Consider the following 13,964-nt stretch of genomic DNA (forward strand, 5'->3'; position numbering starts at 1 on the left):
TGGAAAATCATAGCCTTGACTAGACGAACCTTAGTCGGCAAAGTAATGGCTCTGCTTTTGAATATGCTATCTAGGTTGGTCACCACTTTTCTTCCAAGGAGTAAGTGTCTTTTAATTTCATGGCTGCAGTCACCATCTGCAGTGATTTTGGAGCCAAAAAAATGAACTCTGACACTGTTTCCACTGTTTCTCCATCTATTTCCCATGGAGTGATGGGACCACATGCCATGATCTTCATTTTCTGAATGTTAAGCTTTAAGACAACTTTTTCACTCTCCTCTTTCACTTTCATCAAGAGGCTTTTTAGTTCCTCTTCAGTTTCTGCCATAAGGGTGGTGTCATCTGCATATCTGAGTTCTTGATATTTCTCCTGGCAATCTTGACTCCAGCTTGTGTTTCTTCCAGTCCAGCCTTTCTCATGATGTACTCTGCATAGAAGTTAAATAAGCACAGTGACAATATACAGCCTTGATGTACTTCTTTTACTATTTGGAATCAGTCTGTTGTTCCCTGTCCAGTTCTAACTGTTGCTTCCTAACCTGCATACAGATTTCTCAAGAGGCAGGTTAGGTGGTCTGGTATTGCCATCTCTTTCAGAATTTTCCACAGTTTATTCTGATCCACATAGTCAAAGGCTTTGGCATAGTTAATAAAGCAGAAATAGATGTTTTCCTGGAACTCTCTTGCTTTTTCCATGATTCAGAGCATGTTGGCAATTTGATCTCTGGTTCCTCTGCCTTTTCAAAAACCAGCTTGAACATCAGGAAGTTCACAGTTCACGTGTTGCTGAAGCCTGGCTTGGAGAATTTTGAGCATTACTTTACTAGCATGTGAGATGAGTGCAATTGTGCAGCAGTTTGAGCATTCTTTGGCATTGCCTTTCTTTGGGATTGGAATGAAAACTGACATTTTCCGGTCCTGTGGCCACTGTTGAGTTTTCCAAATTTGCTGGCATATTGAGTGCAGCACTTTCAATGCATCATCTTTCAGGATTTGAAATACTTCTACCAGAATTCCATCACCTCCACTAGCTTTGTTTATAGTGATGCTTCCTAAGGCCCACTTGACTTCACATTCCAGGATGTCTGGCTCTAGATGAGTGATCACACCATCGTGATTATCCGGGTCATGAAGATCCTTTTTGTACAGTTCTTCTGTGGATTCTTGCCATCTCTTCTTAATATCTTCTGCTTCTGTTAGGTCTATACCATTTCTGTCCTTTATCGAGCCCATCTTTGCATGAAATGTTCCCTTGGTATCTCTAATTTTCTTGAAGAGATCTCTAGTCTTTCCCAACCTGTTGTTTTCCTCTATTTTTCGCATTGATCACTGAAGGCGGCTTTCTTATCTCTTCTTGCTATTCTTTGGAACTCTGCATTCAGATGCTTGTATCTTTCCTTTTCTCCTTGGCTTTTCACTTCTCTTCTTTTCACAGCTATATGTAAGGCTTCCCCAGACAGCCATTTTGCTTTCCTGCATTTCTTTTCCATGGAGATGCTCTTGATCCCTGTCTCCTGTACAATGACACAAACCTCATTCCATAGTTCATCAGGCACTCTATCTATCAGATCTAGGCCCTTAAATCTATTTCTCACTTCCACTGTATAATCATAAGGGATTTGATTTAGGTCATACCTGAATGGTCTAGTGGTTTTTCCTATTTTCTTCAATTTGAGTCTGAATTTGGTAATAAGGAGTTCATGATCTGAGCCACAGTCAGATCCCGGTCTTGTTTTTGTGGACTGTATAGAGCTTCACCATCTTTTGATGCAGAGAATATAATCAATCTGATTTCAGTGTTGACCATCTGGTGATGTCCATGTGTAGAGTCTTCTCTTGTGTTGTTGCAATATGGTGTTTGCTATGACCAGTGCATTTTCTTGGCAAAACTCTATTAGTCTTTGCCCTGCTTCATTCCGTATTCCAAGGCCAAATTTGCCTGTTACTCCAGGTGTTTCCTGACTTCCTACTTTTGCATTCCAGTCCCCTATAATGAAAAGGATATCTTTTTTGGTTGTTAGTTCTAAAAGGTCTTGTAGGTCTTCACAGAGTCGTTCAACTTCAGCTTCTTCAGCGTTACTGGCTGGGGCATAGACTTGGATTACTGTGGTACTGAATGGTTTGCCTTGGAAACGAACAGAGATCATCCTGTCATTTTTGAGATTGCATCCAAGTACTGCATTTCGGACTCTTCTGTTGACCATGATGGCTACTCCATTTCTTCTGAGGGATTCCTGCCTGCAGATGTAGATATAATGGTCATCTGAGTTAAATTCACCCATTCCATTCCATTTTAGTTTACTGATTCCTAGTATGTCGACATTCACTCTTGCCATCTCCTGTTTGACCATTTCCAATTTGCGTTGATTGATGCACCTGACATTCCAAGTTCCTACGCAATATTGCTCTTTACAGCATTGGACCTTGCTTCTGTCACCAGTCACATCCACAGCTGGGTATCATTTTTGCTTTGGCTCCATCCCTTCATTCTTTCTGGAGTTATTTCTCCACTGACCTCCAGTAGCATATTGGGCACCTACTGACCTAGGGAGTACCTCTTTCAGTATCCTATCATTTTGCCTTTTCATACTGTTCATGGGGTTCTCAAGGCAAGAATACTGAAGTGGTTTGCCATTCCCTTCTTCAGTGGACCACATTCTGTCAGACCTCTCCACCATGACCCGCCCATCTTGGGTTTCCCCGTGGGCATGGCTTAGTAGTATAGTCATTTTCAAAATACTGATTCTTCCTACCCAGGAACATGGACTATCTCTCCATCTGTTTGTCTTTGATTTCTTTCAACAGTAGCTGATAATTTTCTGTGTACAGCTCTTTTGTCTCCTTAGGTAAGTTTATTCCTATTTAATTCTTTTTGTTGCAATGGTGAATGGGATTGATTCCTTAATTTCTCTTTCTGACTTTCATTGTTTGTATATAGAAATGCAAATGATTTTTGTGTATTGATTTTGTACCCTGCAATACTGCTCAATTCAGTGATTAGCTCTAGTAATTTTCTGATACTATCTTTAGGGTTTTATATGTATAGCATCATGTCATCTGCAAACAGTGAGAGCTTTACTTCTTTCCCGATCTGGATTCCTTTTATTTCTTTTTCTTCTTTGATTGCTATAGCTAGGACTTCCAGAACTATATTGAATAATAGTGGGGAAAGTGGGCACCCTTGTCTTGTTCCTGATCTTAGGGGGAATGCTTTCAGTTTTTCACAACTGAGAACAATGTTTGCTGTAGGCTTATCATATATGGCCTTTACTATGTTGAGGTAGGTTCCTTCTATGTCCATTTTTTGAAGAGTTTTAATCATAAATGGGTGCTGAATTTTGTCAAAGGTTTCTTCTCCATCCACTGAGATTATCATATGGTTTTTATCTTTCAGTTTGTTAATATGGTATATCACATTGATTGATTTGCATATACTGAAGAATCCTTGCATCCCTAGAATAAACCCAACTTGATCATGGTATATAGCTTTCTAATGTGTTGCTGAATTCTGTTTGCTAAAATTTTGCCGAGAAACTTTGCATGTATGTGCATCAGTGATATTGGCCTCTAGTTTTCTTTTTTGTGTGTTGTCCTTGTCAGTATCAGGGTGATGGTGGCTCGTAGAATGAGTTTGGAAGTGTTCCTTCCTCTGAATTTTTCTGAAAAAGTTTTAGAAGGACAGGCATTGGCTCTTCTTGAAATGTTTGACAGAGCTCTCCTGCGAAGCCATCTGGTCCTGGGCTTTTGCTTCTTGGGAGATTTTTGATCATAGCTTTAATTTCAGTGCTTGTAATTGGGTTGTTCATAATTTTTATTTCTTCCTGGTTCAGTCTTGGAAGATTGAACTTTTTTAAGAATCTGTCCATTTCTTCCAGGTTATCCATTTTACTGCCATATAATTGTTCAAAACAGTCTCTTATAATCCTTTGTATTTCTATATTGTCTAACATTTCTGGATTGTTGTAATCTCTCCTTTTTCATTTCTAATTTTGTTGATTTGATTCTTCTCTCTTTTTTTTTCTTGAGAGGTTTGGCTAAAGGTTTGTCAACTTTGTTTATCTTCTCAAAGAACCAGCTTTTAGTTCTATTAATCTTTACTATTGTTTCTTTCATTTCATTTATTTCTGCTCAGATCTTTATGATTTCTTTCCTTCTACTAATTTTGGCCGGGGTGGGGGCAGGGGGTTGTTCTTTTTCCAGTTGCTTTCGGTGTAAAGTTAGGTCATCTATTCAATCTTTTTCTTGCTTCTTGACGTAGAACTGTACTGCTATAAACTTCCTTCTTAGAACTGCTTTTGCTGTATCCCATAGGTTTTGAGTTGTCATGTTTTCATTGTCATTTGTTTCTAGAAATTTTTTTTATTTCTCTTTTGATTTGTTCAGTAATCTGTTGATTAGAAACGTTGTTTAATCTCCATGTATTTGTGTTTCTTACAGTTTTTTTCTTATAGTTGATATCTAGTCTCAGAGCATTGCAGTCAGAGAAGATGCTTGATACAATTACAATTTTCTTAAATTTACTGAGGTATGATTTGTGACCCAAGAAGCAGTATATCCTGGAGAATGTTCCATGAGCACTTGAGAAGAAGATGTATTCTACATTGGAATGGAATGTCCTGAAGATATCACTGAGATCCATGTCATCTAATGGATCATTTAAGACTTGTGTTTCCTTATTTTGTTTTGATTATTTATCCATTGGTGTGAGTGGGGTGTTAACGTCTCCTATTATTATTGTGTTACTGTCAATTTCTCCTTTTACGTTTGTTAGTGTTTGTCTTATGTATTGATGTGCTCCTATGCTGGGTGCATAGATATTTGCAATTGTTATGTCTTCCTCTTGGATTGATTCCTTGATCATTATGTGGTGTCCTTCCTTATGTCTTATAATATCCTTTATTTTAAGGTCTATTTTGTCTGATATGAGAATTGCTACACCAGCTTTCTACTGCTTCCGATTTGCATTGAATATATTTTTCAATCCTTTTACTTTCAGTCTTTACGTGTCTTTAGGTCTTAAGTGGATTTCTTGTAAACAGCATATCAGTTCAGTTCAGGTCAGTCGCTCAGTCGTGTCCGACTCTCTGCGACCCCATGAATAGCAGCACGCCAGGCCTCCCTGTCCATCACCATCTCCTGGAGTTCACTCAGACTCACGTCCATCGAGTCAGTGATGCCATCCAGCCATCTCATCCTCAGTCGTCCCCTTCTCCTCCTGCCCCCAATCCCTCCCAGCATCAGAGTCTTTTCCAATGAGTCAACTCTTCGCATGAGGTGGCCAAAGTACTGGAGTTTCAGCTTTAGCATCAGTCCTTCCAAAGAAATCCCAGGGCTGATCTCCTTCAGAATGGACTGGTTGGATCTCCTTGCAGTCCAAGGGACTCGCAAGAGTCTTCTCCAACACCATAGTTCAAAAGCATCAATTCTTTGGGGCTCAGCCTTCTTCACAGTCCAACTCTCACATCCATACATGACCACAGGAAAAACCATAGCCTTGACTAGACGGACCTTAGTCGGCAAAGTAATGTCTCTGCTTTTGAATATGCTATCTAGGTTGTTCATAACTTTGCTTCCAAGGAGTAAGCGTCTTTTAATTTCATGGCTGCAGTCACCATCTGCAGTGATTTTGGAGCCCAAAAAAATGAAGTCTGACACTGTTTCCACTGTTTCCCCATCTATTTCCCATGAAGTGATGGGACCAGATGCCATGATCTTCATTTTCTGAATGTTGAGTTTTAAGCCCACTTTTTCACTCTCTTCTTTCACTTTCATCAAGATGCTTTTTAGTTCCTCTTCACTTTCTGTCATAAGGGTGGTGTCATCTGCATATCTGAAGTTATTGATATTTCTCCTGGCAATCTTGATTCCAGCTTGTGTTTCTTCCAGTCCAGCGTTTCTCATGATGTACTCTGCATAGAAGTTAAATAAGCAGGGTGACACTATACAGCCTTGACATACTCCTTTTCCTATTTGGAATCAGTCTGTTGTTCCATGTCCAGTTCTAACTGTTGCTTCCTGGCCTGCAGAGAGATTTCTCAAGAGGCAAGTCAGGTGGTCTGGTATTCCCATCTCTCTCAGAATTTTCCACAGTTTATTGTGATACACACAGTCAAAGGCTTTGGCATAGTCAATAAAGCAGAAATAGATCTTTTTCTGGAACTCTCTTTCTTTTTCGATGATCCAGCGGATGTTGGCAATTTGATCTCTGGTTCCTCTGACTTTTCTAAAACCAGCTTGAACATCAGGAAGTTCACGGTTCACATATTGTTGAAGCCTGGCTTGGAGAATTTTGAGCATTACTTTACTAGCGTGTGAGATGAGTGCAAAATATGGGTCTTATTTTTGTATCCATTCAGCCAGTATGTGTCTTTTGGTTGGCACATTTAATCCATTTACATTCAAAGTAATTATTGATATATATGTTCCTATTGCCATTTTCTCAATTGTTTGGGGTTGATTTTTTAGATCTTTTTTCTTATCCTGACTATATAAGCTGGTTTAACATTTGTTGTAAAGCTGGTTTGGTGGTACTGAATTCTCTTAACTTTTGCTTGTCTGAAAAGCTTTTTATTTTTTCATCACTTTTGAATGCGACCCTTTCCGGGTACAGTAATCATGGCTGTAGATTTTTCCCTTTCAGTACTTTAAATATATCCTGCCATTCCCTTCTGGCCTGTAGAGTTTCTACTGAAAGATCAGTGTAGGGGTTTCCCTTGTTTCTTACTTGTTGCTTCTCTTTTGATGCTTTTAATATTCTTTGTGTTTATCTTTGTTAGTTTGATTATTTTGTGTGTTGGTGTATTTCTCCTTGGGTTTTTCCTCTAATGGACTCTTTTTGCCTCTTGGACTTGATTGACGATCTCCTTTTCCATGTTGGGGAAATTTTCAACTACAATCTCTTCAAAAATTTTCTCATACACTTTATTTTTCTCTTCTTATTCTGGGACCCCTGTAATTCAAATATTGGTGTATTTGGTATTATCTCAGAGGTCTCTAGACTATCCTCAGTTCTTTTCATTCTTTTTACTTTATTCTGCTCTTCAGAAATTATTTCCAACATTTTATCATCCACCTCACTGATTTGTTCTTCTGTTTCAAATATTCTGGTACTGATTCCTTCTAGAGTATTTTTAATTTCAGTAATTGTGTTGTCTCTGTATGCTAATTCTTTAATACTTTTAGGTCTTTATTAATTAATTCTTGCATTTTCTCCATTTTGTTTTCAAGGTTTTTGACCATCTTTACTATCATTATTCTGAATTCTTTTTCAAGTAGTTTGCCTATTTCCTCTTCATTTATTTGGACTTCTGTGTTTCTAGTTTGTTGCTTCATTTGTGTAGTATTTCTCTGTCTTTTTATTTATTTAGTTTTTAACTTGTTGTGTTTGAGGTCTCATTCTCCCAGGCTTCAAGGTTGAATTCTTTCTCCCTTTTGGTTTCCACCTTCCTAAGGTTGGTCCAGTGGTTTGTGAAAGTTTCCTATACGGTGATATTTGTGCTGAGTTTTTGTTTGTTTCTTTTTCCTCTAATGGGCAAAGCTGAGTGAGGTGGTAATTCTGTCTGCTGATGACTGGGTTTGTATTTTTGTTTTGTTTGTTCTTTAGATGAGGCATCCTGCACAGGGTGCTACTGGTGTTTGGGTGATGCCAGGTCTTCTATTCAAGTAGTTTCCTTTGTGTGAATACTCACTTTTTGATACTCCCTAGGGTTAGTTCTCTGGTAGTCTACGGTTTTAGAGTCAGTGCTCCCACTCCAAAGTCTCAAGGCTTGATCTCTGGCCAGGAACGAAGATTTCACAAGTGTTTTGTCATGCAATTGAGATTAAAACAAATACCCAAAAACGAGGAACCAAAGATGAATCCCAGACAAATGGCAGTTACAAATTCAGACAAATAATAATTTAAAAAATGGAATATACTCATATACACCCATGAGCAAAGTCAATACAGTCCAACAAAAATAAAGTACAGTAGACTGACCTGGTGAACAAAGGAAATAAAAATTATATTTACCAGTTAATAACAAAACTGACTAAAGGAAAAACTGGAAAACAAAACTAAAGCAAGGTGCCAAGTGGGGAATAAGGCAATGAAAACAAAACTAACAAATATGTTGAGAGGAAAGGAAAGAAAGAAAGAATAGATATGAAAAGTTAAATAAAGGTAGATGAAGAAGATTTATATACATTAAAGACTAACTGCAAGGCAAAAAGAAAAGCAGGAAAGGCAAACAAAGAAATAAATGTAGAAAGAATATAATAGGTTTTAAAAAATTAAAATTATAAAAGAGATAAGAAAAAGAAAAACAGAAGAAAGAAAAAGGGAGAAAAAAAAAAAAAAGGAAAACTCCACAGAACTGCAAAAGCCCAAATGGAGAGGCAGAGGTTTATCACAACAATAAAAAATGTGACTGAGAAAAACAAAAAAAAGCTCAAAAGTTTAATTAGATTTCACAGTGCCAATAAAATTAACAATTGAAACAGAGGGAGGAAAAGAAGGGAAAAAAAATCCAAAAGAATCTATAAAACAAGTCAAAACATAAGAAAAATAAATGTTTTTCTTGAGTCACTGCTCAAGAGTTCTTTCCCTTGCTGGGAATTACAGTCCACCTCACCTCCCTAGCATACCCTCCAACACTCTGATCTCTGGACCTACTGTGGAGGCAGCTCAGATTCTAATCTGGTCCTACTTCTGTGTGTTCTTGCTTGCAATGTCCACAACTATCAGATTGTGGACTAGTGCAATTTCTTTTGTGGGAGCTCTCAATGACCTTTTATAAAGACACAGAGTCTGCCTAGATGATCATGTGGATTTAGTCTGCAGCTTGTAGAGCTGGTGGGAAGGTGTTGGGTCTTCTTCCTTAACGACACTGCCCCTGGGTTTCAACTGTGGTTTTAATTTCACCTGTGCATATGGGTCATCCACTGGGGTCTGCTCCAGAGGACTTGGGTTTGCCCCTGTGAAGGCCAAGTATGGAGGTGGTGCAGCTGCTTGCGTCACAGCGGTTCTGGCAGCACCAGAACTGTACTGAGTACTGAGTCACCAGGTACTCAGTGGGGTTGGCGGCTAGGACAGCAGGAAATACAGTACTCTAGAAGGGTATGGCAACCAGTGTTGGCCAATACGCTCCAGTATTCTTAGCTGGAGAACCCCCTGCTCCCTGACAGAGAAGCCTGGCAGGCCAGTCTATAGGGTTGCAAAGAGCCCAGACACAACAGAAGCGACCCTGCATTCATAGACATAAGACTTTTTTGCCTGTGGCAGCTCTGCCCCAGTGACAGTTGAGCGTGAAGGTGGCTCAGCTGCTTGGCTTGCGGGGACCCTGGAAGCGCTAAGTATGCAGGGACACGGACTGCCTCCACTGCAGCAGTTAAGGCCCTATCAGAGTCTTTTTTCAAGCCTCTTGTAGCTGGTGATCAGTAGGCCTCTTTGGCCAGTGTTTCTCTGTAGCTCCACCTGTTCAGGCACTTAGAGGGCTCCCTTGCTTGGGGTCCTTCTCTGTTACTCAGCATGTCAGACACATAGAGGGGCCTCCGTGGCTGGGGTCTTACTCTGTAAATCGGTGTGCCAGGCACTTAAAGCGACACCCTGGGTCAGGTGCTACTCTACAGTTTGGCACATCAGTCACTTAAAGGGCACTACAGGTGGGGTCCTACTCTGTAGATCAATCCATCAGTCATTTAAAGGAGCACCCTGGGTGGGGTCCTACTCTGTAGTTCAGTGCGTCAGGTGTTTGATGGGCCAGCCTCTCTATTGTTCAGCTGCCAATGCTGGCATGTGGAGAGAGAGAGGCTATGGTGATTACTCCAGCCCCTACGCATGACTCAGCAGTATCCCTTGCTTCCACGGCTGCCTGGCTTTCCTCCACAGGCATTTCCCACCACAATCTCCTCCCTCACATCCCCTCAATCTATCTCTCTGCAGTCAACAGCAACCCTCACCCTGGCTGCTCCACAATCCCTAAACTCCAGCTCCCAACAGCTGTGCTTTCCAGGGGACCTGCATCTCTGGGTTATGTATGGCCGAAGCAAGGACTGTCTGATTCTCATGCCATTTAGGCTGTCACAGATCAGCTGCCTCACTCTCAGCCTTAACTGTTTCTCCTCTGACTCAGACAATTGCCCTGATGTGGAGATCAGTTCCCCCTCCCGCCAAGGGCAAGTCCAGTCCTACTAACGTTCCTGTTCCGCCCCCTAGTTCCTTTGTCCTACCGAGTTTTGTGAGGTTCCAAATACTCTTTTCCATTGGTCAGGTACTCCTGTCTGCTCTCAGCTGGTGTTCTGCATGCACTTCTGTGTCTGAAGGTGTATTCCTGATGTATCCGTGGAGAGAGATGTGCTCCACATCCACCCAGTCCTCCACCATCTTGTTCTCCTCCTCTGACCATCCTATTTTAAATTGCCTCCCCCTGACTCCCCTGACCAATCAGTATCTTCCTAACTGCCCATCCTACTTTACTTTTACCCATGGCACTTATCAACTTCTAACCTACCATATAATTTATATACTTATTGCTACGCCAATCTGTTTAACTTACTAAAAGGTAAGCTTGATAAAGGCAGAAATCTTTTGTATATTCAGTCATTGTTTAAACTGAGGCATTTAAGATACTTCCTGGCATATTACACGTTCTCAAAAAAATATTTATTGAACGAAGGACTAAAGGAAGAAAGGAATGAAAAACATCACTTGGTCATCTGCAGTAGATTCCACCAAACAAACCCACATTAAGTGGCTAAATAGACAAACATAAACTATCTTTCCAGGAAAATTACACTGTTATATAATTTTGCTTTTCAGGCACTCATTAAATATGAATATGTATGTGTATACTCATCTATATAGAAAGATACAATCTTCTACTGTAATATATGTAGGTTAGCCCCAGAATTGTCACTGGGTAACATTGGGCACATTCTTACAGTTTTGAGCCTCTTACATATAAACTGAAAAGTTGAAATTCTGCCTTAGAAACCTATGATTCTTTATTTACAAATACTTACAGGAAAATAAAATGTGATCAATTATGACTTTAAAAAATGAAGCCTATTACCATATATTAACTGCTGCTGCTAAGTAGCTTCAGTCATGTCCGACTCTGTGCGAGCCCAAAGATGGAAGCCCACCAGGCTGCCCCATCCCTGGGATTCTCCAGGCAAGAACACTGGAGTGGGTTGCCATTTCCTTCTCCAATGCACGAAAGTGAAAAGTGAAAGTGAAGTCACTCAGTCATGTCCCATGCTTAGAGACCCCATGGACTGCAGCCTACCAGTCCATGGGATTTTCCAGGCAAGAGTACTGGAGTGGGGTGCCATTGCCTTCTCCGATATATTAACAAGAGTACAGTAAATAGACATCAAACAAAATTTTGGGAAGAAAGTCTGTCTGAGAAAAATGTAAATCAAAATAACACCTTTGTTACAATCATTAAGAAATTGATATATTCTTAATATCCTCTTCTGAAACTCCATAATTTTAAGTTTTTGGGAAAGGAAGAAATACATTTTATGCTACCTGGATAAAATGAATTAATTTCAGAGATATTACAGTGATTTTTAAACGTGCCTTAGAATAGAGAAAACACTGAGGAATAGCAATAGTCACATCGAAGGCTTTTAGCAAAAGAATGAGGAGAGCACGGCAACCACTCTAGTATTCTTGCCTGGAGAATCCCCATGGACAGAGGAACCTCAGGGGCTATAGTCCATGGAATCACAAAGAGTCAGACATGACTGAGAGACTAAGCATAGCACAGCAAAGGAATATTGAACCTGGCAGGCTGAAGTCTATAGGGTCACACACAGTTGGACCTGACTGAAGTACCTTAACAACCTAACACTGTGACTGAGGCTGTGAAACTATAACTAGGGATCTCAGCTCCTCTGCATTATTCCAGCACTGTTCCTTAGTTAGGATATGGCTGTGATCTTATGCTAACAATGCCTGACTTCTACCCTAGTTCAACATTAGCTTAGCTTGCTAAATGCAGAAAACTGTTGGTGCTTACTGAGATTGAAGATTAGTTAGTTGTTCTATAAACCTCACCCTTGTTCCTTATTCTCCAGAAATAGTTAACCAAAGATTTATGACTTAGATAATGTTCCAATCACAAGTGAGACTTGAGAGCTACTTGGAATTGTGCGATCAAGACAAGCACCTCTGAAAACAGAAGACAACCCCCTCCCTATGAGCACCGCGGCCCTTTCCTCTTTCCCCTGTGTAATCTCCAAGCAAAACCTGGCAAGTTGGGAGCTGGCTTTTTGGAATATACTCCCACCTTTCTCCTCAGAATTGCCAGCCTCCTTAATAAAGCCATATTTCCTTTTAACCAACACTCTCAGTATTGGATTCTTGAATGATAAGCAGCTGAACAGAAATTCAGTAACAATATCATGATCTGTGCCATGTAGTATCCTAAGCGTTTTAAATATTAGCAATTTTAATTCTTACAGTAAACATATAAAGTAGGTACTACTGTTATCATCTTTTCATAGATAAATAAAATGTGGTACAAAATTTAAGTAATCTATCCAATGATGCTGAAGCTGAAACTCCAGTACTTTGGCCACCTCATGTGAAGAGCTGACTCAGTGGAAAAGACTCTGATGCTGGGAGGGATTGGGGGCAGTAGGAGAAGGGGATGACAGAGGATGAGATGGCTGGATGGCATCACTGACTTGATGGACGTGAGTTTGAGTGAACTCCGGGAGTTGGTGATGGACAGGGAGGCCTGGCTTGCTGCAATTCGTGGGGTCGCAAAGAGTCAGACATGACTGAGCGACTGCACTGAACTGAAATGATCCAAGTTCTCCACAGTATATGCTTCTATGTTGCCCAAATCTAGAATTTGTGCTCTTGTCTGCCTATCATAAACAGACAGCAGAATGACACTGTGGGAAGAACTACCAAAATTCAAGAAGTCCCCTCATAAATTTTGAATTTAAATAGGAAAAAAATTGTTAGCTAAGGTTTATTGCTGGTTTTGAATAAAGAAATTTATTTCAGTATCACTGGTTAAGAAAATCCTGTTTAAGCAGCCAACTAATTCTTCAACTAAAATTTCTTAGCAAAAGCTACAAATCAATAAGTAACTAAAGAACTAACATATTTCAAATAAGTAAGAAATTAAAAATAATGAAAAGAAAATCTTTTGTCTAATAATAGTAAATAAGAGAGGGTATGTACAAATGCAAAGATTAAAATTATTTTTTACTATACATTAGATTTAAGAATGAAAACTGACAAAATTGTTAATCCTGAGCCATTGATTTACCTTCTAATTTTTACCTGAACCCCTCCAAGGTTTCTATTATAGGAGATAACTTTCCTCAGAAAGTATCATCTATCCCAACAAATAATAGGAACCCCTCTGCCATTAAAAAAAAAAAAAAGTTGTTGTGTTCAGTTGTATACTGTTAAGAAAAAAAGAAAGAGGAAGAAAAGAAAGGTGGTTTGTCAGCAAAAGCAACTTAATGGAATTGTTAAGGAGACTTGGAAAAGGAATTTTTACAAGTAAAATGGTGTAAGCTTAAGACTCCAAAGATACCAGGACATTCTCTACTGATAGAATCTGGAAAAAGAATGTCAAAAGTTTGTTCAATTAGTTACTTTATGTGGAAAGACAATAATGATTGTGAGTAATCTAAATAGAACATAAAGGCAAGGAATAAGAGAAATTTCAATGATTTAGCTTCTTACTTCTTTGCTCTTTGCAACTTCTGCAATAGCAGCAGTCCTTTGCTTTTCAAATTCATCATTATCATTTGGAGGTTTGACAGGCATTGTCACTTGTAATGTCTTTCTTCGATCAAGTTCTCTGGTATCCACTTGGATATGAGACACACACTTCTGATAATAATAAATAAAAACAAAATGCTTCAGTAATATCAGAAGAGATTCAATTTTTTGTAAGAAAGTATATATCATCAAAAGAAATATCTGAATCACAACAAGTAAGAGCCCATAA

General features: G+C 39.4%; 1 protein-coding gene across 1 annotated transcript in view; it reads right to left on the reverse strand.

Annotated features, from left to right (window-relative positions):
* TDRD3 (tudor domain containing 3) overlaps nt 1-13,964 on the reverse strand; it is a 231,438-nt gene that overhangs the window by 102,194 nt on the left and 115,280 nt on the right. Inside the window, exon 7 of the mRNA XM_052650002.1 lies at nt 13,697-13,846. Within this exon, the coding sequence (XP_052505962.1) occupies nt 13,697-13,846 (150 nt within the window). The remainder of the gene's footprint in view (nt 1-13,696; nt 13,847-13,964) is intronic.

This window comes from Budorcas taxicolor, chromosome 12 (genome assembly GCF_023091745.1).
Source record: "Budorcas taxicolor isolate Tak-1 chromosome 12, Takin1.1, whole genome shotgun sequence".
In the NCBI taxonomy this organism is placed as follows: Eukaryota; Metazoa; Chordata; class Mammalia; order Artiodactyla; family Bovidae; genus Budorcas; species Budorcas taxicolor.